The sequence below is a fragment of the Protopterus annectens genome, chromosome 3.part1 (genome assembly GCF_019279795.1).
Source record: "Protopterus annectens isolate FY-2018-M chromosome 3.part1, PAN1.0, whole genome shotgun sequence".
NCBI classification, from domain to species: Eukaryota; Metazoa; Chordata; order Ceratodontiformes; family Protopteridae; genus Protopterus; species Protopterus annectens.
Genome location: NC_056732.1, coordinates 1,265,494,696 through 1,265,510,675, shown reverse-complemented (window position 1 = coordinate 1,265,510,675; position 15,980 = coordinate 1,265,494,696). Strand labels below are relative to the sequence as shown.

Below are 15,980 nucleotides of genomic sequence, written 5' to 3'. Positions count from 1 at the left end.
TTTTGGGCTTTTTTTTGCCCCTTCCTTTTTTCAAAAAAAGTTTACTGAATTTTTTTTAATTTTTTTTTTAAATTTTTAAATTTTTATAGGGCCTTTTTTTTGGTTTAAGCACTTGGGCTTCAAACCAGTTGTTTTACATTAGGAAGGTTTGTGGTCTACACTGTTGTGGCAGGACAGGTAGCGTACATCCTTCTAAGTTGGGAACTGCTGATTGAAGGCTCAGTACCTGTTATTCTAAAAGTGCATTAGTTTTAGGTTAAGGAGTTGGGCTTCAGGCCAGTTATTTTACATTAAGGTTTGTGGTCTGCACTCTTGTGGGTGGAGAGGCTAGATTCTGCCCTTCTGAGGTGGGAATTTCTGGTTAAAGGCTTAGTGCGCATGCTTACTTGAACGGTTTCTTTCTGAAATCGGTATGCCTTGCTTGCTGTAGCATAGACTAAATTCAGGCCAGCTGGATCTAGCTTTGTTTGTATAAATTCTGCACTGACCCAGGCCGTTCTTTTTTGGAGAAGGTTTCTCTGTACCCTAGTGGCAGGACTGTGCAGTTAGAACTTGCCTGATTGAAGACTGCTGGAACAGAGCTCAGTTTTAAGCTTTTTAACTGGTCAACTGGGTAAAGTGCTGTTTTGATTGTATCTGCTCTATTTTCTGGGAAAAAATGATATACTTGTTTCCCACCTTTCTGTAGTATAGTCCAGTTTTCAGGTTATTGCTGAATCCAGGGCTGTGTTACAAGTTTGTGTTGCCATTACCTTACTTGGATAGAAGGAAGTTTCTCTGTTCACCTGTGAGAGGGGAGCTTTGTGCAGCCTATCTGTCCCTGGAGGAGGAGTTTCAGCTCAGACGTTAGTAGTTTATTGGCCATTTTGGGAAAATTTCTATCTCTTTCACTTCCCTGCTATAAAAAAACTCATTTTCACAGTTTTTACGCTTGTATTCTGCTCAGCAAGTGCCTTCCAGGTGTTCTGCAAAGTCCACAGCAGCAGAGAGACAAAAGAGAGACTTTGGAGTGATTAAGTATCAGTTTTCTTGCTGTCTTAATTCTGCCTAAACACCATTTATTTTTTTTTAGCGAATCTGTGATTTGAAAAGTTTGTTATTGTATACAACTCTGCACAGCTCCTCGTGGTGTCCTGCAGAGTGATACAGGCAACTGGTAGGCTACACATTCAAGTGCGCTAGCCAAATTAAAGCATTTACTGTGTTTCTGTACCTAATTTCTGCTACTTAAAAAAATATATATATCCTCGTTTCCCGCCTTTACTGAACTAGAATAGTCCAGTCTTCAGGTATTGCTGATCTCTGGGCTGTGTCATAGTTCCTGTGTTGCCCATATCCTTATTTGGATAGGAAGAAGCTCCTTTGTTCACCAGTGAGAGTGGGGAGCTCTGAGCAGCCTATCTGTCCCTTGAGGAATGGTTCCAGCCCAGTGACTTGTAGCTTATTGGCCGTTTTGGGTCATTTCCTATCTCTTTCTAACCCCCTGCTTTAAAGCCAGCTTTAGCACTCTTTTGCGCTAGTAATTTAAAGTTTGTACAGTTTGTTGCATTTACCTGTTGAGGCAACACACTCAAGTGCGCTAGCCTATGTTACATATTTATTGCATTTTCCTGCTGTTTGTTGCAAAGAAAAAAAAAATAAAATAATCCTGGTTTCCCACCTTTCCTGACCTAGAGTAGTCCAAATACAGGCTTTGCTGTATTCTGGACTTTTGAAAAGTTCCTGTGTTGCCCATTTCCTTTCTTGGATAAAGGGAGGCTTCTTTGTTCACCAGTGGCAGTGGGGAGCTTACAGCAGCCTATCTATCCCTGCAGGAGTGTTCCCAGCACAAGAATCTGGTAGTCTATTGGCAGTTTTGGGCCAATTTCTAGCTCTTTCAAGTCCCCCTGTATAAAACCCGCTTAAGAGCGGCTTTGCGCAATTTTGTGCATAGTGCAGCATCAGGCAGCGCCGCTTAATTGGGTTTGAATCTTTCTCGGCTCCACAAAGTCTGCTCTTCACTTTTTCCCTTAGAACTGATCTAGTTCTCATAATAAACACCCTATTCCTACTCTAAAGCCTGGCACTTGCTCACTAAAGCAATTATACAAGTCAGCACTAACAAATTAAAAGCACTACACCCTCACAAACTCCCCCCCGTGTACCTTGTTCCCCATTGGCCCTTCTTTTCAATTAGAAAGGAATTCCCAATACTATTCTAGCATGTCCAAAAGGTCAGCTGTCAATCTCCTCTCCGGTCCAGCTGGTGAATCTGGGAATCTTGAGGCAATGTTACAACTGCCTCATGTACACAGACAACCCTCTCCTCCTCCCAACAAATTCCAACACATGTGAGAGATGCAACCATATAGCCAAAATGGAGGCTAAGCTCTCAACTCAGTACTGGTGTAACCAGTCAGGAGGAGAAGGAAACCACGCTCACTACAATTCCAGTCTCACATAGACCTACCACGACAGCAAACCAAACACATACACACACAAAAACATACTCTGAGGCTCTAAATAAAAATCTGCCTAAGCAGCAGAGACCTCCAAAGCAGACACCCAAGCAACCGCTACCCCAAAACAAAACACGTGCAACACATAGCTCACAAAGCCAGTGTGCCGAACAGTCATAGTCCTTAAGGCTAAACACACCTGATACACTTGTAATAGGTGACTATCGTCAGGCACACACATCCCGCACACCAGGCAGCTCACCGTGACCTTGTTCATCCTGTCGGGCGCTAGGATCCGCTACAACACAAGCACTCAGGTCACTCCAAAGCAAGTACAAATATGACTCAGTTATTGTCCATGCTGGTGTGAATGACCCAAGACGTACCTCCCTGGACTACATGAAGAGACAGAGGAGCTCTGAGCATGTAGCCCAGGCTGGTATGACCCGGACCTTGAGTAGCATCTTAACCTCACCAAGAATGATGCCACAACATGAAGACAAGATGATCAATTTCAACAATTGGCTTAAGTATTGCTGTCATTCAAAGGGGATCCAATGCCTGTCTGCCTGGGATGACATGCTCGACAAGCCAACGATGCTTCACTAGAGACGGCGTGCACCTATCACCCCCTGGGCTTTTGGATATTGGCAAAGGCTCTTGCCACCCCCCATAGTGCCTTTTTTTAGGCAAGGCTCAAAAGACAAACCCACCTCCATAGGTATCACAAGGGATAAGAGACTAAGAGTAATGCTACTCAACGCCAGAAGTCTAAACCTCAAGATGCATGCACTCAAAACTTTCCTTAGCATGGAGAACATCGATATCCATGCAGTAACAGAAACCTGGTTCAAGGCTCCCGAGAGCACCCCAGCACTACCAGGTTATACCTCATTCCATGATTTTCAACCCCAAAACTTGGACCGAATCACAAAAGGAGGGGGAGTATCAATATTCAAAGATATCCACACCTCCAGGTTGGTGGCACAGCACGAAGCATCAGAGACTATCCATGTGCAACTAACTATGGGTAAAACTGCCTACCAGTTTATAGCCTGCTACAGACCACCCTCCCAAACCCAGGAACCCCACTCAGCCTTCCTGAGTACACTGGAAAATATGAAGATCTCTCCAAACACCATTATATTGGGTGACTTCAATTACCCAAACATAGACTGGGAGCATTACTCTAGCTCCAACACCCTAGCCCAAAGGTTCCTAGAATTTATAAACTCAAATGCTGTGGAACAACTTGTTACCACTCCCACAAGAGGGGAAAACATACTAGACCTGATCATTACCAACATGGGGACTCTATGCTCCAGACCAGAAGTGTATCCCTCACTGGTAAGATCAGACCATAAACTAATCTCACTGGATATTCACATCCCGACCCCACCCCCTGCCCAGAAAACCACAGTGAAAAACTTCTCTAAAGCAAATTTCACACTCCTCAAAACCAAGGTGGAATCCTTCAAAGCCCCTGGGCCTGTGGAAAATATGGCCCAGACCACAGAATCCTTTATAAATGCATTCTATGAACACCTTCAGGAATGCATGGATCATGCAATCCCAAATGAAACCAAGACCCAATCCTCCAAAGGCAGGCGTTCTGTCTGGTGGACCCAGCCATAAACTATACAATAGAAGGAGGAAGCTACTACATGATGGAGCAAAATCCCAAAAAGGGAAGGCATCTCTGATTAGTATTAGCAAAAAACTATGGGCATTCATAAAATCGTCCAAGGCCAGCTTCGAGAGAAAAATTGCACAGGACACTAAGGATAATCACAAGGCTTTCTTTAGTTATGTTAGGAACATGGGTTGGAATTCTCAGATATGCTCACAATTAGTCCAAAATGACAAAAAATACACCAAACCCACAGACCTTGCCAACATCCTAGCTGACAGGTTCAGCGCAAACTCCCCCCCCCCCACCAAAAGGGCAAATATCTATCCCAGCAGAGTTCTGCCCCCCTGACATCTCAGATGCTCAGGTAAGAGCCGCCCTCTCCAAAACAAAAAACACAGCATCAATGGGACCAGACGGTGTCCCGGGCTGCCCTACATGAACTCCAAGAAGAGCTAAACCCAAACATAAAACTACTGTTCAATCTCAGCCTTACTACAGGATATGTACCCAAAGAGTGGCGTACAGCAACAGTGGTCCCTCTCCACAAAGGTGGTGCCTCAACAGATCCTGGAAACTATCGCCCCATAAGCCTGACTAGCTTGGTCTGCAAAGCTATGGAGAGGATCATCATGGACCTCATAAATAAAGATATTGGGGACCTACAGACCCTGGATCCTACCCAGTTTGGCTTTAAGGGAAGATCCTGCCTCAAACCTGGTCGATTTCTTTGAAACAGTCACAAAGGCCATTGATGAGGGGAAGGTGGTCCACACAGCCTACCTGGACCTCGCAAAAGCCTTTGATACAATACCCCACTCGGGCATTATAGATAAGCTCACCAACTTAAATATAAACCCCTATGTCACTAGATGGGTTGCAAACTAGCTCAAGGACAGAACCAACATGGTTAGAATTGCTGGAGCCATGTCAGACTGCAAACCAGTTACAAGTGGCATCCCACAAGGCTCAGTCCTGGGACCTCTCTTGTTCGGTATATATTTCTCGGAGGTACAGGCCAACATGGAAGGACTGTGGCTGACGAAGTTCGCAGAGGACTGCAACCTGGGCGCCATAATCTACTCACCAGCCGACACAAGCATCCTACAAAAGGGCCTCATAGAAACAGACAACTGGTGCGAGAGCCATGGCCTTAAGCTAAACGCCAAAAAGTGTATAGTCATCCCCTTTGGCAAAAACAAAGTGCCCACAAATTACCACATAGATGGTAATCCATTAAGTACAGAAGAAGTAATTAGGGACCTGGGGACCCAAGTTGATAGCAATCTCTCTCTTGACAACCACATGGCCAAAGTGGTTAGAAAAACATTTTATATAGCCCACCTAATCATGAAGGGATTCACATCTAGATCAGGGGAGGTCATAGTGCCTCTTTACTCATCCCTCATCAGGCCCATAATTGAGTGCAATGCCTCTTTTGGGATGTACCTTACCAGACACCTGCAGCAACTGAAAAGATCCCAAAAGTACCTCACCAAAAGGATCAAAGGGCTCAAACAGATGCCATATGCTGCCCGGTTAAAGAAACTCCAGCTCTACTCAGTGGCATACCGCCTGCTCAGAGGCGATCTGTGCCTGACATATAAAGCCATGTCCAACCTGGAATTAATGGACATGCTGTACCTCAGAAAATCCAAATCCCATCAAGCTACGCGCTCGACAGACTTGAACCTCAGCACTGAAATAAATAGGACATGCTGGAGGGATGGATTCATAATCCACAGGCTCCCTTCACTCTGGAATAAAATCCCAGTCCAGGTTAGGCAGAGTCCCTCATTGACTCTCTTCAAGAGGAATCTTGATGAGTGGATGGGAGATCGTAGATTTACCCCGGGTATCACTTCTGTGTCATTGTTAGACAGAGGCACAGTATACCAACCTCGAAAAAGGGCATAGCAAAATTTATTTAAAATGGGTGGCGAAAGCTAAACACACTCTGGCTATGCTTATAAATGCCCTAGGGAAGATAGCCTAGTATGAACCTATGAACTTATATGTTATCATTCTTACTGTAGTTCTTGAATTTTGGGGTGAATATCATTAGGCCTCATTGCTTTCTGAAATAATTCCTGAATCTAAAGTAAAGAACTTTTGTAAGATAAACAAAGTAATAAAGTGAAAAGTGTCACCAAGCACCAGTTTATTCCAAATGTTGAGCGCTTTCATAAGAACACTGTCAAACCTCTTCAGAAAAGTTTAAAATCACAAGATTAAATACAGCAATTGCCACATGACAAAGAATTCCACCCCTCAATTAATCCTTTAAACAATACATACATCCAATATAAAGTTACACACACACACACACACACACACAAACACCTACACACAAACACCTTGCCTGTTTTTGAAATCTAGCATCAAAATTCCTACTTACAAATACCCCCATATGTACAAGCCCCAAGGAAAACACAAATTCAGCTTTTAATTTTAAAATACTATTTATAGTAATGGATTCATTTAAACCGGGGGTACAGTGGCATTACTCCTTAGCTGCCAAATCAGTTCTTTATAATCTAATTTTGGTGCTAAATTTCAGAAACAGGCAAGGTGTTTGTAGGTGTTTATCCGTGTATAACTTTATATTGGATGTATGTATTGTTTTAAGGATCGAGGGGTGGAATTTTTATTCATGCGACTTAATTGCTGTATTTAGGCTTAATTGTGATTTTAAACTATGTTCTGACAAAATTTGACATGGCTCTTATGAAAGCGCTCAACATTTGGAATAAACTGTGCTTGGTGACATTTTTCGTTTCATTACTTTATTTTTCTAAGGTTTGTCTTTGTTTTATCAGTTGAAGGATGAATGGGAACTGAAACTGAGCTCACAGGTCCAGTTGTACATGCCAGGACTTGGCTTCTTCTATTGGGAACTTGTCAGCGCTTAGAGACTTTAAATCGCAATTTGTATGTGAACCTTGCCCGTTTGGGGAATATGGAGAGATTTATGGGTAAATTCGACCCAGGCTTCTAGCCAGGACATTATAACTCCTTCCCAGAGGAATCAGCAGGATATTCATACTTCAGACGAGCCCTCCGTTGGTTTCTATGGTAACAGAAGTATGGGAGAACAGGAAGAGGCATTTTCCTTGCATGGCTGGTTAGACAGAAGTGGCTTTTCTTTCAACGTGGCTGCCCAAGAAACGGATTATGGCAGCCTTAATTCGCAAATTAAGAATATCAAAGACTTTACTTTCCAGTTAAGGAAATTCTTATTTCTAAGAATGCATCAAGAGGGAGCAGGTACTAAAGAGGCTGAGAAGCTGGAAATACCCCCAATGGACTTGTAAAAGACTCTGAATTACACCGAGAGTTATTAGAGCTTTTTAACAAGCAAGGTTGTGAACTTTTAATCTTGCTTGTAAGACCTAACAAAAAGAAAATTGATGAACTTAAAGGGACTATTGAGAGGTTGGATGTTAAAGAATGATTTGTTTGAATCTAGGAAATGTGATTATTTAAAGATATTGAGAGTAAGATTGATGTACTTAAAAACAAAAAAAAAAAACAGATAAAACTGTGGAGGGATAAAAGGGATTATGAAGCAGGGAAAGCTTACCCTAGTCCACCCCAGGGCTCAAATAGGCACAACAATAATAATGACAGTAATGTGAATTTGACTACGGGGGGTATTTTAGAGGGAGATGATGAAGACAGTTCACCTGCTAGCCCTTTAGAGTCTCAGCCTCTTGAGTAGGTCAGACTTAAGAATCGGAGGCAGAGACAGGAACCACATGTAGGGGAACCAGTACAAACATACCCCCAGAGGAACCAACACTGGAGAGGTTCATCCCACTAGAATGGCAGGGGGAGGGGGAGAGGCAACTACAGATGGTAGAAGGTATGCCACAACATAAAATTGTCCCAAACATAATTGGTGATTTTAAAAATTTTAACTATAGTTCTGTAGAAGTTACTAATGCGTGGGCCGGTTTGTTTGACAAAGGGCTGACCTTTGTGCCAGCAAGAGCTGGGGAGTATCGAAGATGCAATTATACAGTTGAAACTACTTGTTAGAAAATTTAACTTAGGAATATTTTTTCATGGTAATAATGTAGTGCACGACACAAATGCATGTAAAAGACAAATTAATACGTTAACAAGATGTTAACTGATACATATGAGGAAGTTTCATGTAACAAAATGAATATTGCCCATCATAGGATTGATTTACAGCTTGAAGACTTGTTGTTAAATAATCAAATTACTTTGAGTGACCTGGACTTTCTCAAGGTGTCTCACCCAAGGACTCCCCCACCATATTTGGTATACCAAAGACCCATAAATGCATCAACGATCCTCCATTGAGGCCGATTGTTGATGCAAAAGCCTCTAAGATGCTCCCTTTAGCAAAATTTGTGGAAAAGAACATTAAAGGGTTTTTGTCAGAATGTAGTTATATATTTAGAGACTCATGGGACTTTTTGTCCAAGGTTTCTTAAGCAAATATACTGTGAAGTATTGCTATTTGTAACCATAGATGTCTGATCTACATTCTGTAATACCCCATGAGGAGGGGCTAGAAATGTTTCAAGAATTTCTGTGCAAACATCCAAGGGTTGATAATGGCAAAGTTTCTACTATTGTGGCACCTTAGGGACATATTGGCAAACTATATAATTTTTGAAAATCAATTGTTTCACCAATTAAAAGGGGTAGCGATGAGGGCAGTTTGTGCCCCTACGTTTGCCAATATTGTATTGGCCAACTGGGAGAGTGAACAGATATTTAGCTTAGATTTTAGCAGATGTTGGACATTTTATGGACGCTTCTTGGATGACAGTCATTTTTTGGGTAGCGGGTAGAGAAAGGTTACAGGAATTCTTTGACTTTCTTAATTCAAGCACGACTTTCCTTCAATTTACTATGGAGGTAGATGCAGATATACTGCATTATTTTGAGGTTTTGATGGTTAAAAACAGGGTGGACAAGAGATTTGAATCCAATCTCTATAGGAAACCAACCTATTTGAATGCTCTATTGCACTACAAAAGCTTTCACCCAGTTCATCAAAAAAAATCACTAGTGAAGGGGCAAATGGTAAGACTAGCCCGTATGGTTAGTGATGATGTAGTCTTTGTGGAACAATGCACAGTTTTAAAAGAAATGGTGCTGAATAGGAGTTATCCCCTATGGTTCCTCGACAGTATTATTAATGAGGTTACCAGGAAAAGAGCGGAAGGAACACATGTCCCCCAGCTAGGAACATCCAGGAGGGGACTGTCCAATGGTAGGGGGGAGGGGCAACAGATATGAAAGTATCAATTTTCATTGTGTATTGATTTTATCTTATAACATACATTTTGATGGCATAAAGAACATTAACCACAAATGGACAATTTTTAGAGCCGATGGAGAGTACATTGAAAAAACTGGGCACAAACCAAATGGTTTACAAAAAAGATTTCTGCTTCAAATCCATGTTTGAGAGATGTAGGAATGGTTTACAGGGTGGGCGCATGAATAAGTGTGGCCACTGCAATCAGTGTAGATTCATCAAGGAAGGTGAGGTAGTGTCTATACCTAGGTGGGGGAACATGTATTTTAGACAGACTGAACTGTCATAGTACTAATGTGGTGTATATAGCTTTGTGCCAACAATGTACCTCATTTTATATAGGTAAAACCAAGAACAAGTTTAAAACAAGGATTTACCAAAACCAATATGATATTCACAAGCTGGATGACAAAAATGATTTAGCCAAACATATGTTTCCCACGCATTCTATTAAGTATTCTTGTATAGAAAAAGTTAGTTTTGACCTGGGGGGGGGGGGGGGTGCCACATGAAATTTTACTTGAATATAAAAACTGATTTGGCAGCCAATGAGTAATGCCACTGTACCCCCTAGTTTAAATGAATCCATTACTATAAATAGTATTTTAAAATTAAAAGCTGAATTTGTGTTTTCCTTAGGGCTTGTACATACCCAAGTAGGAATTTTGATGCTAGATTTCAAAAACAGGCAAGATGTTTGTGTGTGTAGGTGTTTTTATATGTATAACTTTATACTGGATGTATGTATTGTTTTAAGGATTGAGGGGTGGAATTTTTAGTCATGTGACTTAATTGTTGTATTTAAGCTTCATTGTGATTTTAAACTGTGTTCTGAAGAACTTTGATATTGCTCTTACGAAAGCTCAACATTTGGAATAAACTGGTGCTTGGTGATGTTTTTTCCGCTTCATTACTTTGTTTTTCTAAGTTCTGGTTTTGTTTTTTTTATAACTTTTGCAAGATGATTTAATGATAAAGACAACACTCGCCCTGTTTCCAGACTGTTCCTACATCTATCATCCAGAAAGTACTCCTGAAGCATACAGTGCAGAACTACGAGATTCAGGAATAGCGTCTTCCCTAATGTCATCAGGCTGCTGCCTGCTGAACTCTAGTAACCACTACACTATGTCCACCTGGGTCAGTAAAAACTGTTTCAAAATGTACATTAACCTGGTTTCCAGTCTCATCTAATACTTAGTGCAATGTTCACCAGGACTAACTTATAGGCCATCTAGGGCAGTAGCAATACAGTAAAATAGCTCTTCTTTCAGTGCAATACATGCTGCAAATTTGTAAATTAACCATAGTGCAATACTCCAAGGTCCATAGTGCAATACTCAAATGTCCCTTTCTGTGCAAATATCAATGCAATGTCTTAACCAAGTACCTATGCAATACTAAAGTCTCATGCAAGTGTTCACTTCGAAAAGTGTTAAAATGTGTTTCTAATTATGTGCAATATTAGTCTACCTTCATGTCTGTGACGCAATAGCTGTGCAATGTCTGTGAAAAGAGTCTATATTTTGTTTGCACATTAAGTCCAGAGACACAGAATTTCATTGTTTTTGCACTTGTAATTTCTGAATGACAATAAAAGTTTAGACGATAATCTGATGAACAACCATCTAGCCCTTAACCCCAGCAAAACTAACCTGCTTCTATTCACCCCCCAAAAAAACTCCCCTAAATAGAGCAGATTTTAATATCTATTCACAAAATCTGCATTAGAGCAGTATCACAAACTAAACTTCCAGGAGTTATAATAGACTAACACAACCTTCCATCTACACATCCAAAACTGCATAAAAAAAAACATCAGAAACTAGCACCCTCTAAGCATAAATTCTACCTCACACCCACCGTTAGATAAACCCTTGCACTATCCTATTTGCTTCCTTCACTTTTATACAGTGCCCATTTGTTCACCAACATTCAAAGCTCCTTAAAAGCCAAGATAAAATCCTGTTATAACAATGTTGCAAGGTTAGCTACCAATGAAACTTACTCCTCCCATCACTGCATTTCCCTGCACAAACAAAAATGACTCAGACTTCCCCATCACCTACTTACAGTTAACCACAGCTCACAATATAATTACCAAACCTTCCAAATGTCCACCCCTCACCTCCCTGTTTACTCTCCATAAGCCCTCCCAATCTGAAAATCAATTCAGTCTAAAAATGCAAATAGTCTAGCAGTTGGTCAATCTCTCTACTCATGTACCATTGCTAAAACTTGAAATTCCCTACCCAGCTCTATCAGAACTATTTCCAATCACATATCCTTCAAATATCTCAAACAGCATCTCTTAGCCCTCTGGCAATGTACATGTGGCTACGACTACAGAGCATCTTCCCCCACCTGATCTCACTAACTTTTTCTCACCTCTGTTTAACAGTTATGCAACTATGTCTTGCTCTTCACTCTACAGTATCTAAAGCAGATGATATATTGTACTTTGTATACAATGTATACTGCCTTTGTTATTCTAGCTAGAAATTGATAAGATTGTGTTTAAGTTCTCTATGTATGTAGAAAATGTGATTGTATTTACATTTCTTTTATATGTTGAGCTTCTCCATGGGCCTCCACTAAAATGGGCACTTTTTGGCTCAGTGGACCATTCCAGTAAACAAATGCAAATATAAGTGTTCAGATGTCAAAATACTGATTAATAGGCCATTTTGATCATGTTGTCCAACTTAAGACATATCAGGAAATAAATGTGTAAGCTATTATAAACATTGCAGTTCTGTTCTATGCTACATTTATCACACTGCAAAATAATTTGTCATTTTCTATGCATTTCAGGTACTGTTTTATCACAGACTCCATTTTCCCCAATAGACGTTACATATTGTGCATTCTTACCATTTCCTCTGTGCAGAGGTATGTCCTACGACCTTCAACTTCTGCCTGGCAGTTGTACAGTTGAACTCCAAGTTTGGCCAGCTCTTCTTCAGACATGTCACTGCAGGAGGACTGAAGCTGAGCAATGACCTTCAGAAACAAAAAAAAAAAGGCAGGATTCATGATTTTGACACAAATTAAGCACATTTATAGTAATAAGCACTAAAACTTCAAAATATAGTACTTGAGCAGGAACAGTAAAAGAGGATAAAAACCTCCTGATGAAAGTTGAAGCATAAATCCCACAAACCGGAAATAAGGCAGTGTAGAAAGACAGTAAATGAACAAGCCAAAAATAATCCTCACAGCAACAGAAAACAGCTCCAACCTGGGAGTTAAATCAGACTCTGCAAAGTATTTTTTGACCAGAGTAGATATGAATATACAGCATAGAAAAGTAAAATATTACATGAGTAAAGAAAATAAATATCATAAAAGCCACCCTTAAATAAAATTCAAATCAGCTTGGGGAAAAGAATGGGTCTTGAGGGAGCATTATACTTGCATATGTGTTTTTCAGTTCTTAGGAGTTGCCACTAAAATGATTACCCATGTAAATATTTTTAGCATGCAGTAAGGATACAGTCAGCTAAATCAACTTAAAAACTGATGGGAGGGAAGCATTACGAGTTGCATATTAGAATATTTTACTTTTTGATGATGTGAAGATTTTGAGGCTATAAAGATTTTTTTGAGGCTGTGTAACTTAGAACACTAGTGAAAAACCAAGAAATAGGCCTAATCATCTGGACTTGTTCACCTGCAAGAACTAATATGAGGTGTTGTGTAGGGCTATAAACTGGACAGTGCAACAGTACAGTTTGGCAGAAGGGATCCCTGAAATGGCTACCTTGGAAAATTCATACGACATGGAAATCAGTTACATAAAACAGGCATGTCAACTATTTTGCATTGAAATATACTACAAAACATCATGCATTAGCTGCTAAATGTAGTGCAAAAATAGATGCATAGTTTTAAGTGAAACAAGGCATTTAGGGGGGTGTGGATTGCCCAGTGATTGCAAGGCACTTCAGGCTCATGCATCAACATCCCTAGGTTGGGCTTGCAGTAATGTCTATGCTATAGACAGCCAACTGTATCTTACTGTAATACATATAACACTACAGGAACTTAAGTGCAATAGCTTGTGTTTCTCACCTTAGACCCTTGCCAAAGACTGCTTTACTCATGAAAGCACATGCTACAGTACAAACTACATTTTTAAATTAAAACAATACAATATAAAAAAATCAACAAGTCTGCATTTTACTATTTAGAGAGTCATCACAGCACAGTTGTTAATGCTCACTGCAAAGCTCGAAAATTGTTTTTGAGTGCCATCATCTCCAAGCTGCATAGTCAACAGCTCTGAGAAATTCACTAACATTTCTGGGTCAAATATTAGAAGGCTAGCTATAGAAATATTTTATAAGTTTAAAAGAAAAGAAGATGGGCATAAAATCATGCAACTGCATAGGCATGTTTTACTGCATTGAAGCTACTGCTGTGTGATGCTTCTTTCAGAGGAACAAAGTGGCCAACAGCATTAGTAACTGCAACAACTCTAATATTTACCCTAATCACTAAATTACTCTCATGGATTACAACATATCTGCATTACCTAAAATGCAGGGCATCTTCCTACTTACCCCATTTTCTAGAAGGAAGATATGCGGTCCTTAAAAATCCCAAACCCAATCATTGTACTTCAGTAAAGTCTATGTAGTGCAGTATGCTTTTGTTTCAAGGAATATAAAACAAAAAATATCCAGCAATGGAAAAGCAGACTCAGTACCATCCTTACCTTTAAGATACATGCATTCAGACTTTATTAGCACTCTCTTTACTCTTCATTTTTGTCCAAGATGGATGAACATTTAACAATTTTGCTATCTTTCTCTGCACCACATTTTATGTAGACATTTAGAGCTTCAAATTGCAAGACAATGGTAAAAAGGGATACAATAACAGTCCTCCTTGCTGCAGTTTTCTGGTTCCACTGATAACTATATCCCATATGCAAGTTCAACTGGAATAAGTTGTCCAAACAAGTTTGTCTCAGAACAGATCATGTTTGTAGAAATGGACAAAGTCGCAGTACATGTTTTAAACTGATGCCCTATATAATCAAACATTTAATATACTTGCAGCTGAAATAGATGCAAGTTGTTGTGTCTTTCGGCTTTTCCTAGTTAGGGGTTGCCACAGCGGAACACCGGTCCGCTAATGATTGGCAGTAGATTTTTACGTGCCGAGTTGCCAGCCCTGACGCACAACCTTCAACGAAGGTACGCTGCAAGTGAATTCAGGAAAAAAAAAACTTAATTTATGAGCTAATCCATCCAACAGATTTCAGCCTCACTGTTGACAGACCAGATCCTTGGCTTTGATGCACTGTCATTTAATGCTTCCCCCAAAGTAGCATTGGGTACCTCAAACAGGAATGTTATAAATGCATACTGTACATGTGAATCATAATTGCCTCACTGGTCAGCATAAGTCCTTTCATTAACTGGTATCATGAAATACAGACTGATTTTATGGTATAGTAATACTATTTAAAGGCACTTTAACATACTGAGAAATATTACCACAGCAAGATACCCAGAAGGCAATCTAATTCATGGCATGTGCCATCAAGTTTTATTTCTACAGAGTAATTAACTAGGTTTATTTGCACTGAGAAGTGATTGTTTAGTTCTTCCACATTCTTGCATTCTCAAACCACAAACAGCTGCAACTTTATTGCCCTCATTATAAATGGGGATTTCTAACATTTTGCAGCATTTATCTATTGCATTCTAATTTCAAGTAGAAGCTTATTTTATGACTGTTCTATTACACTTTACATAGCTGTTATGCAGCCTAATTTTTTAGATGCCATCATAGTAAAACATGTCCAATGTAGTATGAACCAATGCTCTGCGAATATTATTTCACCCCTTTCACACCCGTCCTTTTCCCAAAGCTCCACCACCATGAGTAGAAAATCACAATTCTGCCATACTCTCATATCTTTATAGTGGATTACATGAAGTGACAATGGCTGGAAGAGAGCCAATAGAACAATTGCATCTCTAACATCTCCAGTAATAAAATATCCAAGCATGGTCAAATATTTCTGACATTTCATAAATTAGTACTACTAAAAAAATACATAGAGGCATATTTGACATCCCCACTATGGGCCAGTAATCAAGGAGCCTGAATCCTCATTCACTTGGAATACAAATGGATACACTATTTCCAGATGCATACCTCTCTGCACCAAGCACAATTTCCCTTAAGAGCATACAGGGCATACACTCAGCCCGGGGTGTCTGGGTGTCTGTCTCCCTCAAGGCCCCCAATAAAACTCCCCACTGGCACAGCAGTAGAGTTTGGTCCTCCGCAGAGTGTCCAAGCCAAGTCCTCCAGCACTCTGTCTGTGAAACCCAGTGCATGTCCCTGCTCCAAGCAGCTGACACACACGGGAAAGGCTGGCACAGATTACCCACTCTACCAACTCTGCCAGGACTACAAGGTAGATTCACTGCCACCAGTCAGTTTCTATAAGGCTCCTAAAAGGGTATCCACTTATGCTAAGTGAAGTTAATATTAATACAAATGGTAATGTTGACCAAACAGCCAGGCTTTCATGAGTGGCCAGAGTTATCACCAAATATGTGCATATACACTCAAAACTTAAATATTC

The 15,980-nt window shown here is 40.3% G+C and overlaps 1 protein-coding gene across 1 annotated transcript in view; it reads right to left on the bottom strand.

Annotated features, from left to right (window-relative positions):
- LOC122797766 (protein brambleberry-like) overlaps nucleotides 1–15,980 on the bottom strand; it is a 439,351-nt gene that overhangs the window by 337,134 nt on the left and 86,237 nt on the right. The window contains exon 3 of the mRNA XM_044066288.1: nucleotides 12,245–12,373. Within this exon, the coding sequence (XP_043922223.1) occupies nucleotides 12,245–12,373 (129 nt within the window). The remainder of the gene's footprint in view (nucleotides 1–12,244; nucleotides 12,374–15,980) is intronic.